Here is an 18,878-nt window from a genome sequence, read left to right on the forward strand (position 1 = left end):
TTCTTTTAGCCAAGTGGTGATTGTACAAAAATGGCAGGTTATCAGCAGTCTTTATTTATACTGTATGTAAGTGAAAACATTATTTGTATGATCTTCCTTTTCCCACCATCACAGAGGGAAAAACTGCAATCTGGGGTATTGATACCTACATAAAGAAAGCCTGAACCTGGCATGATCATGTTGTTTCCTTGATCAACTCAAGAACTGAGGCATGTTTTTTAACACATGAATGAAAAGATATTTGCAAGTGAAGTAGGAAATATCCTACTGTTGCCAGTCACAAAATCCTCAGGAGCAGGCACAACTGATTAATTATTTTATGTCTGCTTTTCTTGTTTTGAACAGCTGGCTAGGTAGATTTTTTTAAACACAGTTTTATATTGATTTTTAGATTGTATAAATATTTCACTTTTTCTTATTTTAGCCACCCACTCCACTTGAAATGTCAAAGGAATTAAAGTTTGAAGTTTACTTCTTTTATTGTATTTGAGGGCAACTAAGAGGGGGAAGGGGTACAGATAGGCAAGTATGTGGAGCATAGAGGAGAGAGTAACTGTTTTAAAGGTTTTGTGGGAGGCGGGTGTGGGAGTTTTGTTTTTAGAAGTGTGAAAAGACTTCTAGCCACTCTAGATTTTTAAAGATACAAGAAAGACAAGATGATAGAAAATTAAGTATGGATAAACTTACCTTGTCTGTCAGTATCTGACTTCAGTCTTACTTGAAGCCCCACCAACAGCCTGCTCTTTTTGCAAGGCCTGCAATTGAAAATAAACAGAGGAAAATCCATTTTCAGTGTAACACAGTTTGTGACAATAATCAGAGCTATCATCACCTCAACAGCACGGCCAGTGGGTCTTCTGCAAGGCAGGTTCCAGGAGCTGGTCTGCACAGTCTGATCTGGACTCCTCCAGACATCACCCTTCACCTCTCTTTGAAACTACTGGGTCTGTGCCATCGTGGCTCTCTGTAACATGCAGTACTCAAGATTAGTCCCTTACAGTTTTAGCTGATAGAGATCTCCCTTCCCCAGTTGAATGGCCTTGTCAACAGAATAAACTTTTTTCAAGAGATTATTAGTTTTTGCTGTAGTCATCTGCTTAAGAATATACGTAAAGAAATAACGTGCTAGTTAGCAAATCCAACTGCAAGTTTGGTAGCAGACACCTTGATATGGTTGAGAGCAATCCCAGCAAGGGGAGCTAAGCCAAAATCCCGTCAGTTACTTAACAGTGTGCTGAAACTGTGAGGAAGGTGTGTATAAAGCAAATCTGCACAGACAGTCCATGACAATGTGTTGTGTTGTTGGAGTGAGGGTTGTCAAGAAGCAGTTAATATCTGGTTGTAATACTTCGAGACGGAGCTGAATCTTACCAGTGTTGATTTGTATGAAGACAAGAAAATACAGTGGCAGATATAGCCATGTATGTAAACCTTGAAAATTGAGGAGCAACATTTGTGGCTGTGAAAAGCAGGCAAAAAGACAAGAAAAAGTCATGGTCAAAACCTCCTAATTCCTTCATAGGTGCTTTCTTTCTAGTACACTTTTAACTAGACAGTCAGTTTCTGTATACGCTTTTGCATTTCCTCTGATCCTGACTGATCACAAGAGTAAAACCAAAAGCACCACAGAAAACATAAGTCTTAGTTTGAATACTGACAAGCTTCTATGAAATGCGAGTGTTGTTTCACTGAGAGGCTGGAATGTAGACCTGCAACTCGCTCATAGGTGATGAAAATGAACAATTTTGTTTTGTAAGAGTTGGACGGTTATAGAAACAGTGGGAGAATAGTGCTTATATCTACATGTAGTTCACTACTTTGGATTACAAAAACATAGTATTTCAACTTTTTGCAACCTAAAATTGATCTAGGAGGTCATCTGGGAGTGATAAAGCTGCCTTTTGTTGCTTCATGAAATGTTTGGATTGGCCTAAGCTGAAGCTGTTGATGACCACTACCTTTGAGCTCTGCTTGGCTAACTCAGAATTGTGAGATGATTTAAAGTCATTTCATTTCTCATCAGTACTGGCTCTTGGGTTGGCACTGCAGCTCTGTTTTGGTGTGCGGCGCTAACCACTAACTGGGACATAAGCAAAATGGATGCTCTTGCTGCTGTAATTGCTTCTTACTAGACAGTTCAGGGGAGCATGGCGACCTAGGTGAAGACTGTGCTGGGAACCGAGAAACGTTACCTGGGTACAATTTTTTTATTGGCACTGCTGACCACTAGCATTATTTCCGTGACCTTTATTTCTTATAAAAGAAAATCCATTTATTTTATTTTTTATAAAAGAAAATAGTGCAGTGCGCTAGTGTAGCACATGAAGGTAGATAAATATGAGAGAAGTATGGTTTTTCAGACAGTACCTGGTAAAACTCTGCTCTTTGTAAAATGATGTCTTCATGTATATGGAGGCCACTAGCACTGATGTTAATTAGCAGTCTCTGTTGTTTTATGCCTGGTCCACAGAGGTGGAGTTCTGAAGCCACCAGCTGAATTTGTCTTAAATCTCTCTGTACTTGTATTTTTACACTTCAGTTCCGGTAATGAATGATGATGACTACAGTGCTGACGGTCCAAAATCCAAAGGCATTGGCCTGACAATGATACAGTAAAAGGAACGTCATAGAGTTGTTCACAATTACTGTCATCAGCTCAATGACTTTTTTTTTAAAAGATAATTGTTTACAGTGTCAAAAATGAAATTTGAAAAGTCAGGAAGACAGATTCATGTGGAGTTACAGTTGTCTCAATTTCATCTACTGGTGTGTACGTAGTTAATGTAACTTTAAATTTCATAGCTACTTTTTTTCTTTATCCTCATCTGCTTTCATTACGTACAATAGGTAGTACTCTGGAAATACATTGGGTTCATACAGTAACCAAATCTGCTCTGGGTTCATTAGCAGCAGAACTGAATATGTGGAACTGTAGGAGGAGCAAAGACAACAGTTCTGTTATACAAGACTCTTAAACTCCAAATAGGAAAACCAAAAAAAGTTTTAGAGTTGATTTTGTCTCAGGCTGAAAGAATGGGTCAAGTGCAGTTCTGTGAGGATGATGTCTGGTGGGTCAGTGCTGCTGGTAAATTGCTTTTTTAAATACGGAGCCGTAGAGAGGGATAATGGTTGGGAATCAGAGTGTGAGCCTGGATGCTAAAAAGCGGTGTGCAATTCATCCTTAAGTTACCCACATTTTTCCTGAGTAACCTGAAATAAGTCGTTTCAATTTCCTTTGTCCACGTTTCTCCACCTAGTAAAACAGAATGTCAGAAATGATGATCCTTTTAAAAGATCATGAATTACTTGGGCAACAGAGTCGTAAAACTATTTTAGATTGCATAAGGGTAAGATGGCTGTATACATTTCTGAAATGGTCATCTAACTGCAGTCTGAGTCTTGAAATACATCATCAGTTTGCCAGTTTTCCTCTCTAGACCACATCCTATACATGGATCTAAGGTGTGAGCAGGGCACTTAGCTACTGTGCTACTAAAATAGTCATTTAGGACTTTTTTTGTGCCATTTCTTAGCATTAGAATTACTCTGTTGTTAGTTTCTTCATATGGCCATCCACAGTGATCCATGTGACCCTAGTCTTCACCCCTCATTTTGGACTCGTGTCAGATACTGAAATAGTAGAGCTACTGGAGGACTGAAGAAGAGTAAGAATTGTTTACTTTCAGGTCTAGGCATTACAGGATGCATATAATGTCAGCAGCCAAAGCTTTACACAAGGTTCTAATACACTAATTTACGGTGAGTTATATTCATCCACTCATTATGAAAGAGGATTAGGTCATAGAATTAAAAGACTCCCAGATTTTCACATCCAATCTTACTTCTGGTTTCTGTCCTGAGGACAATCAGCATTTTTTGCCAGGGTTGGTTCTGTGCAGTACAGAAGTGTTACTTGTGAAAGCCATCTTAGATACAGGCAGAGCAAGGTCTTCAAAGTGTTCAGTACTACCCTCACTCCCTTCTTCTCGAGGACAGAGAGATGGGAGACAAATCATGTTTTATACTTGCACATCATGGTACAGCATGCATTTAGAAGATAACGACATGAACATTTGGAAGTACCATCATGGAAATTTTGAAGACTGGATACACTTCTGTTCCGTAGCACACACCAGTGCTCTCTAGGTAGTGAAGTGCTGGTCCGTTTCCATCCGTATGTTCACTGGTCTTTAAACTGGCTAAAAAAATAGAGATATGTTACATTTGTATTTTTGCAGACTGTTTATTTGATCTCTGTGGACAATATCAGCTTTAGTAAGCAAATAAACAGGGGCCAGAGGGAAGTTTTGGAGCTTGTGTTCAATGAAGTATTTTGAATTTTTAAGCAAAATGAGAAATATTGATTTCACAGGATTTTATTTGCTTTTAAGTTACTTTTCCAGTTTTAATACACTTAAATACAGAATTCTATGTTCTCACCCAATGTAATTCATAAAGTTTTTCCAAATTAGTGACAACTAGCATTGCTGAATATCTGACCCTAATTGCTTACTTTTTCAGTGCAATTATGAGAAGCATATAAATGCATGTTTAATTAAACCCCAGTTATCTTCACCTCTTTTATTACATGGTTGACCAAAAGTTTGCTGTGTCTGCATCTGTGTAAGGAACCTGTCTGTTTTTTTAAAGGCATTCAGGCTGATGAGAACATTGGGTTTGTACTTAACTCACCTGAGAGACACTGCTGAATAGTTAACACAAGTGCCAACTGAGATTTAGAGGAAGCAGGTTGTTTGATAATTGACAGTTTGTTCATTTGGTAATTTTTTTAAATATTAAATTCTATCACTGATTATACCTTTTCATATATAAGTGATGTGCTCTTTTTTTTAAATGCATTGCTTTTTTATCAGCAAATTTGTTAGAATTTGTTCTAGTTGAGCTTACCACTGAACCTTATTTCCATAGTGTATGTCCATATTCCAAAGGAATTGTCAAGTAGTTCACTTCATTTCTGTGATCAATTTGTGATCATCAAATATACTTGGAATGACATAGGAAAAATGTGTCGACACCATGTTTGAAATACAAATGTTACATATTCCTCTTACATAAAGGGGAAGAAAAATACCAAACCCAGCCCACCAGAGTAATGTAAGGCTGTCATGCCATCTAGTGGCAGTTGTTCATTCTCATTTTAGCTCAGTCCATATTGTCTTACAACATTATTTTTAGCCTTGTTGTGCTTTAGTAGAGCGGACCTAATGCTTTAGGAGAGCACCATTATGGTAAGACACATGAGCAGAAAGAACTTTTCTGTTTCTCTTCCTGCGTGGCATTGCTATTTGCCATAAAAAATGAGTTTAAATAGCATTTAAGTAGTGAAAATAACCAAAAAGAATTAAAAATCAGTAGCAACACACACCTTGCATTTTGAAACAGAAATAGTGATCTATTTATATATAAAAAGAAAATGGATTTGTAGGGTTCTATGTAAGGCTGCAAAATATCTTCTCCTTTTTAAAAGCCATTGATTGAAGTCTCCCAAATACGGCACCGTTACATCTCCTCTGGTTCCATGACAGCTGGGGTTAAACCAGCCCGTCTGGCATTTCAACTCGGTCCTTGCACTCACTTTAATCTAGCTCGCCTGTATTAAGGTCTTGGAAACTGTTGTACTGGCCAGGGGTCTGCTGCGTACGTGGTCCTCTGCCTCAGCCCCTTCGCACTCACAGAACATCCTCACAGATTGCTCATCTGAACAAGCATCAAGCAGTAAGGAAGATGAGGAGGGAGCAATCCTCCAGCGTCCCTTTAAAGCTGTTTTGGAGTGACTGTGTTGCTGCTATGAATTGCCCACCGAGGAGTCGTTGTTGCGGAAGGAATGAGGATTCCTAATTCCAGCTGCCAAATTACGTGACTAAAGCTAGAAGATGCAGACATCTCTCGGGCTGGTCTTTGCAGGACCAAGATGTGTGTCTGTATCGATTAAAAAACATTTTGTTTCTTTATAAACCCTTCTGAACTGTTCAAAATATGGTCTTCCCCTAATGCTCACGTAGTTTCCTGGTTTTCCAGGGTGTTACCATTTTTCATCCCCCATCTGAATTTTCATTCAAGCATCCACACTTCTTTATGGTAGCATCCTGCTTCGTCGCTTACCTTTCACTGATGATCCTTGTGTTTTCCCCACTTTTCCCGCATTGCCTGTACTTTTTTTTTAAAACTAAAATGTACAAATCATTAAAAATGATTAAAAATGGAGCATGACTGCAAAATTAGCTGGATTTGCTGCATGTTCACACTCATCCTGAATTCCAGAAGAGCAAATGAGATAATTGTAGGTGAAGGAGTGAAGAGTTAAAGAATTGGGCCCTGAGCTGAGCAGGTACAGGGAAGTCCCAGAAGCTTGAAAAGCATTGTGGATTGTTAGAATGTAACTGTAAGTGAATGAAACGTCACCAGAGCTACAAACACAGCTTGTGAGTAAAGGTAGCTGCTTTGGTAGCCTTGAAAAACTCTGAAAATAGATTTCAGAGGGGATGTTTTCCCCCCCTGTGTTTATATAATTAATGTTAGTAAGAATAATTTTATTGTATTTTTGGATTCTCCATTATTTTTAAATGCATACACCCCAGTATAGGAGACTAACACCTACTGGGAATACTGAAGTGCATAATATTATGCTTATGTCTAATTCTATGCAGAACTGGGATGTGTACAGTTTTGTCCTTGCCAGTATCACACTGTATTTTAAAATATTTCCATTTTAAAAAATATTTTGACCTTTTAGACTATTTGAGAGGGGAGTAGCATCTAGAAAGATCTGTAAGTGGTTTATGTCTGAGCTCTCTTTTTTGTTCATTTTCTCTAAATACCAGGAATAAAGTCAGCTTTAAAAAGATAAAGGTGTCCGACATCTGCTGGCTTTGATAATTCCATTGTGCAGTTGTGGTAACGGTTTTACTGCTCGTAACTGTTAGAACAAATTAAAACTGCTCAGCTCGAGTAGCTAAATAAGCTCTGAGCCCACACTTCCCCCACCTGCCATCTCAAGCAGCCACAGACCCACTGCTGGCCGTGGAGTGGTGCGAGGGGAAAGAGTGGAACTGGTCAGAAGTCGTTTACGTGGCAGATCTGTTCTGAACTTCATAATCTTATCCTGAAAATTCACGTTCTCCGTTAGTGAGATAAACTGCAGAAATTTAAGTGTACTGACGATACACCAAAATTGCCTTTAGAGTTGCTGCTGAAGTGGTACTGAAGAGTAGGGGAAGGGCTGTCATTTATATATGATGCTTCCTTACACTGAGGTTAATTCAGTTCCTGTCACAGTCTGACTCTGGCTTTTTATGTGAGCCACAAGTGCTTGGGGTTGAAGCCAAAATCCTTGGATGGTGATAATGCATGTAGCTTTGAAATAATGTATTTATTAATTATAACAGCAGGGGTAACAAACTCCAGCTTGTCATTGTCAAAGTTGGTCCAGAAAATCAATCATATATCATAATCAGGGGTGACTAGAAGGTTTACTAAATTTAAGAAAGTGCTTTCTGAAGCTTAGTGGTCTGTGTGTATGATGTCTGAATTCTAAAAGCACGGTTTGTTTATTTTTTTAAAAAAAGTCATACTTATTGATGGTTTGGTTTTAACTTGTAAGCTTTGCAGTACTCTGTTTTCTGTAGTATTTGCATTTAATAAAAATTAAAAACTATTAACCTGGTTTAAAATGCATGTAGGTAATAGCCAATAGCCCTTCTAAAATAGTGTTTCTTTCAAAACTTCTGTTATTATCACATGCAGAACTTAGCCCCTTTCTCTCCCACTTGCTGAATCTTCTTGAGCATGAGATAATGGTATTTCCCACAAAGTGAGACAGGTGTAATAACAGTACAGTTCCTAAAGATCATCTATCATCAAAATTAGTCTTATTTACTTTCTCAAATTTCTGGAGAGGCAGTCAGGCAAGTGGGCAGATCCTGCTTTTAGCATCACAGAGAAATGTTTAGCTAGGCACAGAAGATTTTTGTTCCTTTTCTTTTTTTTAAGAGGTTTTGTTTCTTCATTTTTCTATGCAGAGTGTGCAGGATGTGTATTGCAGCATTCTTTCATATAGTAGAGTGAGTTCTGTATTTCCTGACCAGGGGTAAAGCATTAATTTTGTTTGAAATGCTAGTATTGTTGTAACTTTTGGAATTTTAGATGTGGTAAGACAGATATCTGTGGAAGGCTCTTTGATTTTTAAAAAAGATTTTTAGTTTTACTCGATACTCTTAAGTCAAACCTCTTACTGTTGGTATTTATAGCTTGTCAGAGCATGTCGGGCTGCTCTTAGAAAACCACAAATAATAAAATTATTTTTTCAGAGATCTCCATCTGAAGCACAGAGGAGAACTTGCTCATGGAAATAGGTTTGGTCTTGAGGAAAGGCCGATGCAGGAAGGAAACCTGTCTCAATGCTGAGAATCTTAACATGATTTTGTGTGAAATAGCGTCGATGAAAACAGCTGGTTTGATTTGTACTGGTAGATTACAAGATGCGTAATGTGTAACCTGTATATAATCCCTGAAATACTTTAGCAAAATACAAAAGAAAGACTTCTAACACTGTAGTAGTCATTTGGGGTGCAAAGGAGGGCAAGAAGGGTTGTATATTTAACAGTAAAATGCAAGTGAATAGCAAAATAATTTTTTGTTAAAAAACTATGATAGCAGAGTATAAGTTACATGTTTGTGCTTATCAGCGGGTTGTGCCAACAGGAGTGTCATTTTAAGAGCTAATTTCATTTGGTCCTGGTTAGAATTGAAACGTGTTAATCAAGAGTGTCTTATACACTGTGGTGACTGTTATCGCTGATAGACTTGTCCACAAAAAATGGTAGAGGAAATTCACACATATTTTATGGTTCACCACTGGAGCTCTTCAAGAGTGCAAAACCCTATTTCATTACAAATGGAAGCATGCACACCAGTGGTAGTTGTAAAGCACCTCTAAACCGTTCTATAAAATGTCGGAGTCTTAAGGAGATATATTAACATGTTACTTACTAGTCATTTTTCAGTACTGCTACTACAGTAAGAAAATGAAATAAAAGTACCAAGCAGTCTTATATCTCATTGTTTGGGCTGTAAATAGTTAAGTGATGTCAGTCCTTTTAACCAAGAATGGAGTTCGAAAACCAAAAAAAAATTAACAGAAATTGTATTCTTAGAGACAGAATATGCAACTTGGCAAGTGAATTAATTTTTTAATGAAGGAGAGGAGAGCAATGATTTTTGGTTTATTTCACTTCTTGCCACTTAGAACTTTAAGTGAATAAAGGAAGAGATTTGGTCGTTATGAGTATTCCAGTCTGGCTTATGACCTTGATGTTGGCAGCTTGGACCCTCTTACAATTCCTGCCTTTGAAGTGGCAGACAGGAAATTTAAAATAATTTGTGGTAGTGTGTAGAAATTAAGTCTGTGGTTATTTTCAGCTTCTAGTAATAAGTAGTGTTTAGAGCTTGTGCTGATTATGGTGACTGAATTATACAAACCAGTTAATACCATTTCAGTCCTTTTCTATACTGAGTGCTAAAAATGTGTTTCACTGCGTGTTTTGTGATTTGGTGTGTGCTCTTGTTACTCCCCTAAGAGATATTCTCCAGTTAGAAGCATCATCTGCCTCTCAGGGTGCTGAGATGTACAATGTAAGGAGTTTGTTCTAAATTTGATAATGCAGGTTAAAAAAAGAAAAAAGGATTCTGAAAAACAGTTGTCGATTGTTTTTGTTTGTTTCTAAAACCATGAATTTAGAGATGTTTTTGGGAAGCCCTGTGGAGCACTGTCTGGTGCAAGAAGAACCCATTGCTCGGCTTTCGTGAGCCATGTAAAATGCAGTAAGAGCATGTCATAGATGCAACATCCTCCTCCAGGTATGGATGGAGCTGTTGTTAGGGACGGACCCTCTCTCCCCTTGCCCGTCGCTGCTTCCTCAGCGGGGTGGTGCTGCCCCAGGCAGGCAGAGGTGTCCAGGTGAGCCCGCTTGCTCAAGGCTGGTCAGGCATGGCTGGCACTGTGCTGAAGTACCCGAGACACATGAAGCACCTTCCCTTCCGTGAGATCTCCTGTAGGAGCGTTCATCTTGGGCACAGCAGGATGGCCAAGTGGCGCAAGGGACACCTTCAATGACTTGAGCAATCAGTGCGTTGAGGACATCCCTCCTGGGGCTTCCACGCGTCTCACTGAGCAAGTCACCCTGATCAGCCTCAGTGCGTGTATTTTGGCTGGATGAGACCATCTGAGCTACTGCCCTGCTTTCTGCTGCAGCCTTAAACGTAGAATTTAAATCAGATCAATGGTGTGCTTGAACACATACCTTCTGTCCTGCTTTAACCAGACAAACACATATTTTCCCAAGCTTAAAACGCCTTTTAGTACACCTGGCTGGGAAGATGTTAATGTGAGTCTAGATGAGTACTGTTATTTTAAACTACCCTGACTGATAAGGGTGGGTTTTTTTCGTGCCATGTAGACAGGGTTCTCCTGTTCAAGCAATATTGATTCCATTTTATTCTCCCCAGCCCAAGCTTGGTTTGCTGGCATTTTGGCTCTTGGTATTCTCATGGTTAGCGGATGTTTGCAACTTCTCCATGACTTATGCCCAATAAATACAGTAACTTTTTCTGAACTGCATTTACTTGTTTTCCTGCTGTGTGTTTGTTACATGAGTGTGCTATCCGGTATAGCAAGTCATAGGGTATCAAGTAGTACGTATGTATTGGAACAGATAGATACATTTACGGTAAATTCAATCTCATTAGGAATCCAGTCCCAATAGGAATTGAAATGTAAGCAGTGTTCAGGATTAGTTATTTGTCTGTGGATTATTGTAAATTTCACTATGTATGTGGGACAAAATGTGGTGAATAAATGTAACAGTATGAGTAAAAAAAACGATTAGAAAGTCAATGACAAAACCCAAATCATTTGTAAGCAAGTAGAGTATATTCCCAGGTTTTGGAAGGGAAGTAAATTTAAAGAAAAATAGATCTATTGAAATCTGTCATATTTAGTAGAACACCGTCTGCTAAATTCTCTTATTCCACCAGTATTAGGTACAAGAAGACTGAACCATACCATATTCTAGACTCACTAAAACAACTAAAAAGAGACAGAGTAAGAATTACACAACTGGCAGATAATAGTGCCAGCTTCTGTGCCTTTATATCATTAGCTTCCTGGTGGATAATTTTGGTAAAGTCATTCTTCCTGAATACTGGAACCAAAATGTAGGCAGTGAGACTACTGTGCTTCAACGTTGCTTATTCAAAGACTTCACTACTGAGAAACTCACTCTCTGCTTGTCCCTTTGTGTTCCCAGGGATTACGAACAATAGCATTTTACAAGATTTTTACATTGTACATGCACACACAACTCACAGAATCACAGAACCACAGAATGTTCGGGGTTGGAAGGGACCTCTGTGGGTCATCTAGTCCAACCCTCCTGCCGAAGCAGGGTCACCTACAGCAGGCTGCACAGGACTGCGTCCAGGCGTGTCTTGAATATCTCCAGAGAAGGAGACTCCACAACCCCTCTGGGTAGCCTCTTCCAGGGCTCCGTCACCCTCAGAGGGAAGAAGTTCTTCCTCATGTTCAGATGGAACTTCCTGTGCTTCAGTTTGTGCCTATTGCCCCTTGTCCTATCGCTGGGCACCACTGAAAAGTGTCTAGCCCCATCCTCCTGACACCCACCCTTAAGATGTTTATAGGCATTTATAAGGTCCCCTCACAGCCTCCTCTTCTTCAGGCTAAACAAGCCCAGCTGCCTCAGCCTTTCCTTGTCGGAGAGATGCTCCCGTCCCCTCATCATCCTCGTAGCCCTCCGCTGGACTCTCTCCAGTAGCTCCTCATCTTTCGTGAAGTGGGGAGCCCAGAACTGGACACAGTACTCCAGATGAGGCCTCACTAGGGCAGAGTAGAGGGGAAGGAGAACCTCCCTCGTCCTGCTGGCCACACTTCTCCTGATGCATCCCTGGATGCCATTGGCCTTCTTGGCAGCCAGGGCACACTGCTGGCTCATGGTCAACCTGTCATCCACCAGGACACCCAGTTCCCTCTCCGCAGAGCTGCTTTCCAGCAGGTCTGCTCCAAGCCTGTACTCACAAAATTGTATTGAATACACAGGTTATAAATTACCCTTTACTCTCCCTGCACACAATTGGGTTCTTTTCTAGCAGAAAGGTAACAAAAAATACTAGAATGTGTGGCACCATCATCAAGTTCTTAACATTTTTTCTAGGTATTTTTAAAAATTCGACATGAGAGGATGCCGTAAGTAAGAGCAGGGAGCTTACTGAATTTAACATTTCACGTATTTATTTTATCTTATCTAGTCTCTCTTCTTTCAGTATCTTTTTAGTATTCTTTTTTTAGTACTTTTCTCCTTTTAGGTGGGTTGTTTTTTCACTTTAAGTTGATAAATACATATATTCTGCAGTGACTACACAAAAGGTTTTTCCTCTCTGGCTTCTTTTTCACCCAGTTTAGTAGAAACTTCTGCTTGTATTCCTGACATTCCTTTGGTCTCAGCTGCATGAGATCTTGCCTTCAAGATGCTTTTTGTGATACCAGCTCCCTGAATTTTATACCCGAAGGCAGTAAGTATAATACACTGGGGTTCACAGATGTGTTTAGTTGGCTGTTCTCCAAAGCAGTTACCGGAATCTTCTGCTGTTGCTGCAATTTGTGTGACACGTTTTCAAATGCTGGTGGCATCTCCATCTCAGTTGTGGCTTAGATATGACATTCTTGCGTGTTAGTTTGTTTTCTTCGTGTTCCTTTCTTCTCCTTCCTCTCCCCCACCCCCAACACCCCCAGTTTTTGGTTTGGTTGGTTTGTTTCTTTTGGATTTGGGGTTTTTTTTGCTTTTCTTAATACATTAGTGTATGTGCCAGTTCCTGAACTGCATTTGAGAAGTTAATTGTAGCTTAGGGTAGTGAGCAGTGGCGCTGTTTACACCTCCTCGTACTTGGCGTAATGTCCCTGCTGCAGATTAGAGGGACTTGGAGGCTGCAGTACTGACTGGAAACCCTTGAGAGCCATTTCATCCCTGGAAATTACTGTGGAATGGAGCCCCTCTGGTAATACCCTTCTTCCTCAGTCAGATCAGCTTTGGGAGCATGGTTTCCCTTAGAGAGGCTCTGAAACATCTTAAGCTAAGATCTGGCCGTGAAATGCCAGATGTATTATTTGAGGAGTATCCTACATCCTTTTGCACAAGGAGAGCTCTAGGAGAGAATATTTTTTGCCCCTCTGTCTTCTTCCTACCCAATAGCTAAAGTTATTGCTGCATTATTAAATCACCTTACCTATCTTTTGGCATATTTTTCTAGCTTAATTATTTCTTTCTGTTTTTACCCTGACTAAGAGTCCTATGTCTATAATCCTTAGGTGGAAGAAGTGCTCTTGTACTCTCTGTGTTGCTGACAGCCCTCTCCCTCCCTGCTAGCAGGGATAAGCAAGGAAGTGTTTGATTCATTGGCGTGGCACTTATCCAGTCACCCTGCTGAACTCTGAGACAAATAAGAGTCTGTCTTGCTGAGAATTCAGTGTGGGGATCCATTAAAGGTTTTAGACTATCAAGATGCTGATTTTTGAATTGACACAAGGCTGAGGTAGCTGGCAGAAGTGTCAGAGTCTTCAACAATTGAAAGATTTATTTTTTTCTTCAGAAGACAAGCACTGCATGGACCGATTCAAAATCTGATTTTAATTTAGTGCCCATATTTTGAACCCATTAGTTTTTGTGATGCATTTGCTGCAATGTCTTTAACAGAGGGGAGGAATAAGTTTCCAAGAAGTCAAGGAAAGAGACAGCTACTAGCCCTAAGAAATGTAGGCCCATGGGGATTCCTCCCTAAGCCATGGTTATTTCAGAAACTCTTAACAATAAAGTAAAATTAGGTCAGAGACTGAATGTCAGCTTGTTTTTCTTCATTACAAAGGATGGAGCGAAATACCACGTGACAAAGAATGCCTACTGTTGAGTTCTTGTCTTTCAGAATGCCTAGTGCTTAATAATGTTGTGTGTGTGTGTCAGACTTGAAAAAAATTGCTCCTCATTTAGTAACAATCGGTTCGTGTTTAATTTATTTTCATTAAAAAGTTTGACAGAATTTCCTGGGTTTCTTGATACAGATACATCTTAGTAGAGCCTTTTGTGGACAAACATGACATTGGTGATGGAAAGGGAGAAGTTTAGTAACAGACGCAAGAATTAGAATATGTAAGTTTTTCTTTTGGTGGTAGAATTTTTGTGGCAAACTTAAGCAATAAATGCTAGTCCAAAACTGTAAATTTTTTAGAACTGTACTTGAACATCAGTATCTCACCATTTTCTGCAATGCTGTTCGGATCTTTGTGGATACTTACATTCATCAAAACATTAGCTGTGCTTCCCAGTTGTTTATATATTTTCCTGCCTAGAGAACCGTGCAGTGTTTGTATCTGTGGATCGTCAAGAACCGTAAGAACTATTTGAAATTTACTACATGGAGTCATTCATTGCAGTTCCACTTGGATTCAGTTGCTTAAAGAACGCGAGAAGGTTTAAACACTTCCACAAATATGTTTAAGGGGAATACAGAGATATATAAATATTTAATGTATATATGCCTTCTTGTAAGACAGAGTTATATCAAAGAGGCTCATGTACTTATTGCATACAATGAACTAACAAGTCATTTAAGAACAGATGCACTAGCTCTCAAATTAAAGTCTGCTTTGATGCCTGCTTAGGAAGCAGTGCCTCAACACAGTATAATGCATGATTTGTATATAATTTCGGAGGATAATCCTGGTCGTACTCTGTGAGGCTTTTAAGTAGACTTGAGACCTACCTAGATCGAGACCTTCTCAAAAATCTGAAGCAGATACCGACCTCAGGGGCGCAGCACACCAATAAGTATAGACTCTAATTGGCAGGCATTAGAAACAATGTGAGTTGTATTTTGAAAAGTGGAATTGTGACTTTATATGAGGAAGCTTCTTTCTCTCCTTAATGCAGTGGAGTACTCATTTCATCTTTTTTGATAGAATTTCAGTGCTACACAAAAAAAAAGTTTTTAGGTATTTTTATAAACTGGGTAGAAAGGGGAACCCCTTGGGAAGAGAGGGCATAAGCAGGTTTCTGTCCTGCTTGAAACCAGTAGATGTTCTGCCAATAACGCACTACTATGTACTTGTGTTAGTAGTGTGATTCTACATTAAGATATGATTGACTTGAGAGACACTGCTGATTTCCCTTTTATGAGCTGTGCAACTGTAAATAAAGTTAAGGTTTTGTGTGCTGAATGAGCTAAGCCGAATCCAAGAGCCAATCACTAGAGTGTGCTGCGTGCTGTACAGTGCAGTTGGTTGACCTTTATGGAAATTGCTGAGATTCTAATTTCCTTGCACTTCTACTGCTTTACAGTGGCCTGCATGTTTGCAGCCTTCATCACACGCAGAATCCTTTTTTCTTTCTTTCTTATCAGAGAATCTCACCATCAGAGAGGGGACATGAGGAAGCCTCCCGCTTCTGTAGCATGTAATTTAGAATGCCTTTTTAATTAAAGTAATCTTTTCACAGTTGTCATTGAACTTACTTCTCCAGTTTGTAAACCCTGTGTATTTTAAATTGCTTTCAGGTACCTGTTACATTATTTCAACTTTATCTGATTGTGAGATGTGAAAGGTTCTGTTAAATTTCTTTATGCAAGAACATAGGAAAAATTCCATTACTAATTACTGGTAGCATAATTATAATTCTTTTGCTGGCTATTGCTGCTATGAATACATGCATTACTAACACTGATGGTCACTGGCATTGTAGTTTGTAATGCAGTGCTGCTGACGGAGCTGAAATATGCCATCCGTTTGTAAAACGGTGGTGTTGATAATAGACTTCTAGTGATGTGCCAGTGGTCCTTAGCTACAGCTGACTAGATGATGCCTGTGTAGGTATATTTGTTTCTTTTCGAAGAGACCCCAAGTGGGTTTAAATATGCAGCAGCTCATTTGTCACCAGCAATTGCCATTGGGAAGTCCCAGCAGGCTCCTTTCCTTTGTCTATGCCTTGTCTCCAGTGACAGTGTCATGAACAAAAGTGAGCTCCTCTTTAGTGATACAAAGAGTCAGTCTTTTTTGTCCCTGTATTCACAGTCATAGTTTCAGCTCTTCATTTTCTTTTGGAGTTATAGGTACATTTGCCTGCCAAGATGATCCTCTTCATCATCTGTTTAGTCATATGTTTGTGCCTTTCTCATGTAGATCTCAGACTTGCCACTAATCTCCCAGCGTTTTAGATTTCTACATTATTGTCACAGTTTGGTACGGAAGAAGTAGAGGTGGTAAATGTGTTTGCTGGTACTACCATTTGTTTATCATAAGTCACTAACCTTGTTTGTGGGCACAAAGTAGCAGAGGCACTAAAACCTCACAGGGTGCCAGGTAGTATGACAGATTTGGGTGTATATTAGATTTTGAGACAGGAGATGTACTGAATGAGCATGGAGTTATGTAAGCAGGGATGGGAGGAGTAGCACTGAATAAGGATGGTTCATTTAAACCACCAAAGTTCTAAATGTTTATGACATAAAGTTGCAATCTGTGCCCTCACAGGTTAAATGTTGTATTGTATTTTACTCTATTTATACGAAAAAGTGAATGGAAAATATTTGTAAATTGTTTTGCTGTTACTTACCTCTTGACTATCCCCAAAATATTTTTCTTTTCAATTCAAGGGTTTCTATCTTTGCCTTCTCTAGTGGAAAGTGCGGATGTGTGATTGTAATGGTTATTTTCTGTAGAGTAATAAATAATAAATAGTCTGCTACATTCACAGTAGCTGTAACAAAGTTTGAAAGAATATGTCTTCGCAGATGCATTTGCTAGGAATCTCTTAAATTTACTTAGTTCTGCTAAACGTGGAATAATATACAGAATGCTCTGTGGAGGTATTTAGGCTGGATGCCTGATCTGTGAGCATGGCACAAGCCATACGCGCAATGGCTCAATGCCATATTTACAAGCTAAGTTTAATTATTTAGCAGTATTTCTTTTTTTTCATAGCCTTTCATGTCCCCTCGGTACCCTGGAGGTCCAAGGCCACCTTTAAGAATACCCAATCAGGTAAGAATTTGACACTGATGTACCATTGTGGTCTAGGGTGATGGTGCAGTGGTGGGAACAGGGAATGTTGTCTTGTTGGCTACCAGTGGCTCGTTGGCTACAAATCTCACTCATCCCCTCTCCACCCCGTTTTATCTGACTATTAAACAGTTGTTTGCATAAGGTGTGGGCATGCCACTCCCAGCTCACTTTCCTATGCTTACTTAGTGTCTACACCTCAAAATTTATTGTGTGTTAAGCCTGTCTACAGAGGGAGGATATAGCTGCCTTGTACAGCTCTCAGTTAACCTCAGCCAGCCAACACTGCCTGCTCTGACGTGAAGGCAGAATGTCCCCATAGCTGTTACACTCTAAACTTTCCTAACCACACCAAGCAGTTAGCTCTGAGAATTTTTTTACTTAATTCTGCATAAAATGCATCACTCCCTCCCATTCTCTGTTGGATATATGAACTATATTTATTTCACAGTAAATACGAAGGTTACTGGTGAGAAACAGATGCCGTAAAGTGCTCTATGGCTTACAGACACTCTAAGGACTTTATAAAAGCATCAGATTCCCAGTTTTATCTCATCTCCTTCAAAGGATACGCATGCCAGTGTAACAAGAATGAGTAATGAGCTGCTGTTCGTCAGCAGAGACCTTTATTGGCCCATCTGTGAAAAGATGGTTGTGGAAGCAGATAGAATTTGTATTTTTAAGTTCTCCATCGTGCAGATAGAGGAGGAGAAAGGGGATGTCAGCAGATGAAAAGTTAGAGATAAGCAGGCAGAAAAATGTCAGTGAGGCTCTGAAAGTAAAACTGGGTCATTTACAATATTGTGAAAAGTTGATAGGACAGATGGAATGGTTTTTTTGCTGTGACTTAGACTTCCAGGACTGCCTTTCTTGTTGTCACAGCTTGCTGGTATGACTTTTCTACTCCAGCCTCAGTTCTGGCTACTTTTTGTATCTCTGTAATCCAATGTCAACAAACTGTCGTCAGCACTGGCACGGTATTGCCAGAAAGTTGAAGTTTAAAATTTAGTGAGCTGGATATGTCAGGTCACAAGATTTCTTCAAATGTTCCTCCAGATCAAATGTTTGAGAGCAGGTTACCTGTACCATAGCTACTTCCTTACGACAGAAATGTCGTTAACCTTGTTGAAGTGGTCATCAAGGGACAATGTAAGAGCACAGTGTCATTAGTGCTTTACTTAAATATTTTCTACAGGCATACTGTAACTCAGCACAAAATATCTTCCTGAGTTTTGCACCTTTCAGACCTGTCTTAGCCAAAGAAACACCACTGTTTGGGTTTCACATATTCCTTTTGTTTTTCTTTCGATGATCCTGAACACTCTAAATACTGGCAGGTAGAAACTGGATGTGGTGAATGCTGTGAAAGCGCTGCCAACCTGCTGTTCTGGTTTCAGAAGCATTTTGTCTGCATATTGTGGTATTTTCAGTTCAGAACTGTAACATAATCACATAATCTTAGTGAAGTACAGCTCTTGCAATTCATTTACATTATGCCACATTCATGAATTACTGCTTTTAACAAGGCTGCCATTATTTAAGTTGCAGTATAGATGGGCAGAATGTGGAAGTAATAAACTATTGTAGTGCAGCTTAAAGGCTGAAATTTTGATTAGACAGAAGTCAGTAAAAATCAGAGTTAAGATCCCCATGTTAACTATAACTCTATTCCTTAATGCCTTGCAGTAGGAATTGTGTTTCTTAGGCAAGGAACGGTAACACAGGGCATGCGTGTGCAGCACTG

The 18,878-nt window shown here is 39.5% G+C and overlaps 1 protein-coding gene across 6 annotated transcripts in view; it reads left to right on the plus strand.

The window, feature by feature from the left end:
- SSBP2 (single stranded DNA binding protein 2) overlaps nucleotides 1–18,878 on the plus strand; it is a 202,138-nt gene that overhangs the window by 138,003 nt on the left and 45,257 nt on the right. For all 6 annotated transcript variants that reach the window (XM_075411740.1, XM_075411744.1, XM_075411741.1 and 3 more), the window contains one exon: nucleotides 17,057–17,116. In XM_075411740.1, coding sequence (XP_075267855.1) covers nucleotides 17,057–17,116 — 60 coding nt within the window. The remainder of the gene's footprint in view (nucleotides 1–17,056; nucleotides 17,117–18,878) is intronic.

This window comes from Opisthocomus hoazin, chromosome Z, assembly GCF_030867145.1.
Source record: "Opisthocomus hoazin isolate bOpiHoa1 chromosome Z, bOpiHoa1.hap1, whole genome shotgun sequence".
In the NCBI taxonomy this organism is placed as follows: Eukaryota; Metazoa; Chordata; class Aves; order Opisthocomiformes; family Opisthocomidae; genus Opisthocomus; species Opisthocomus hoazin.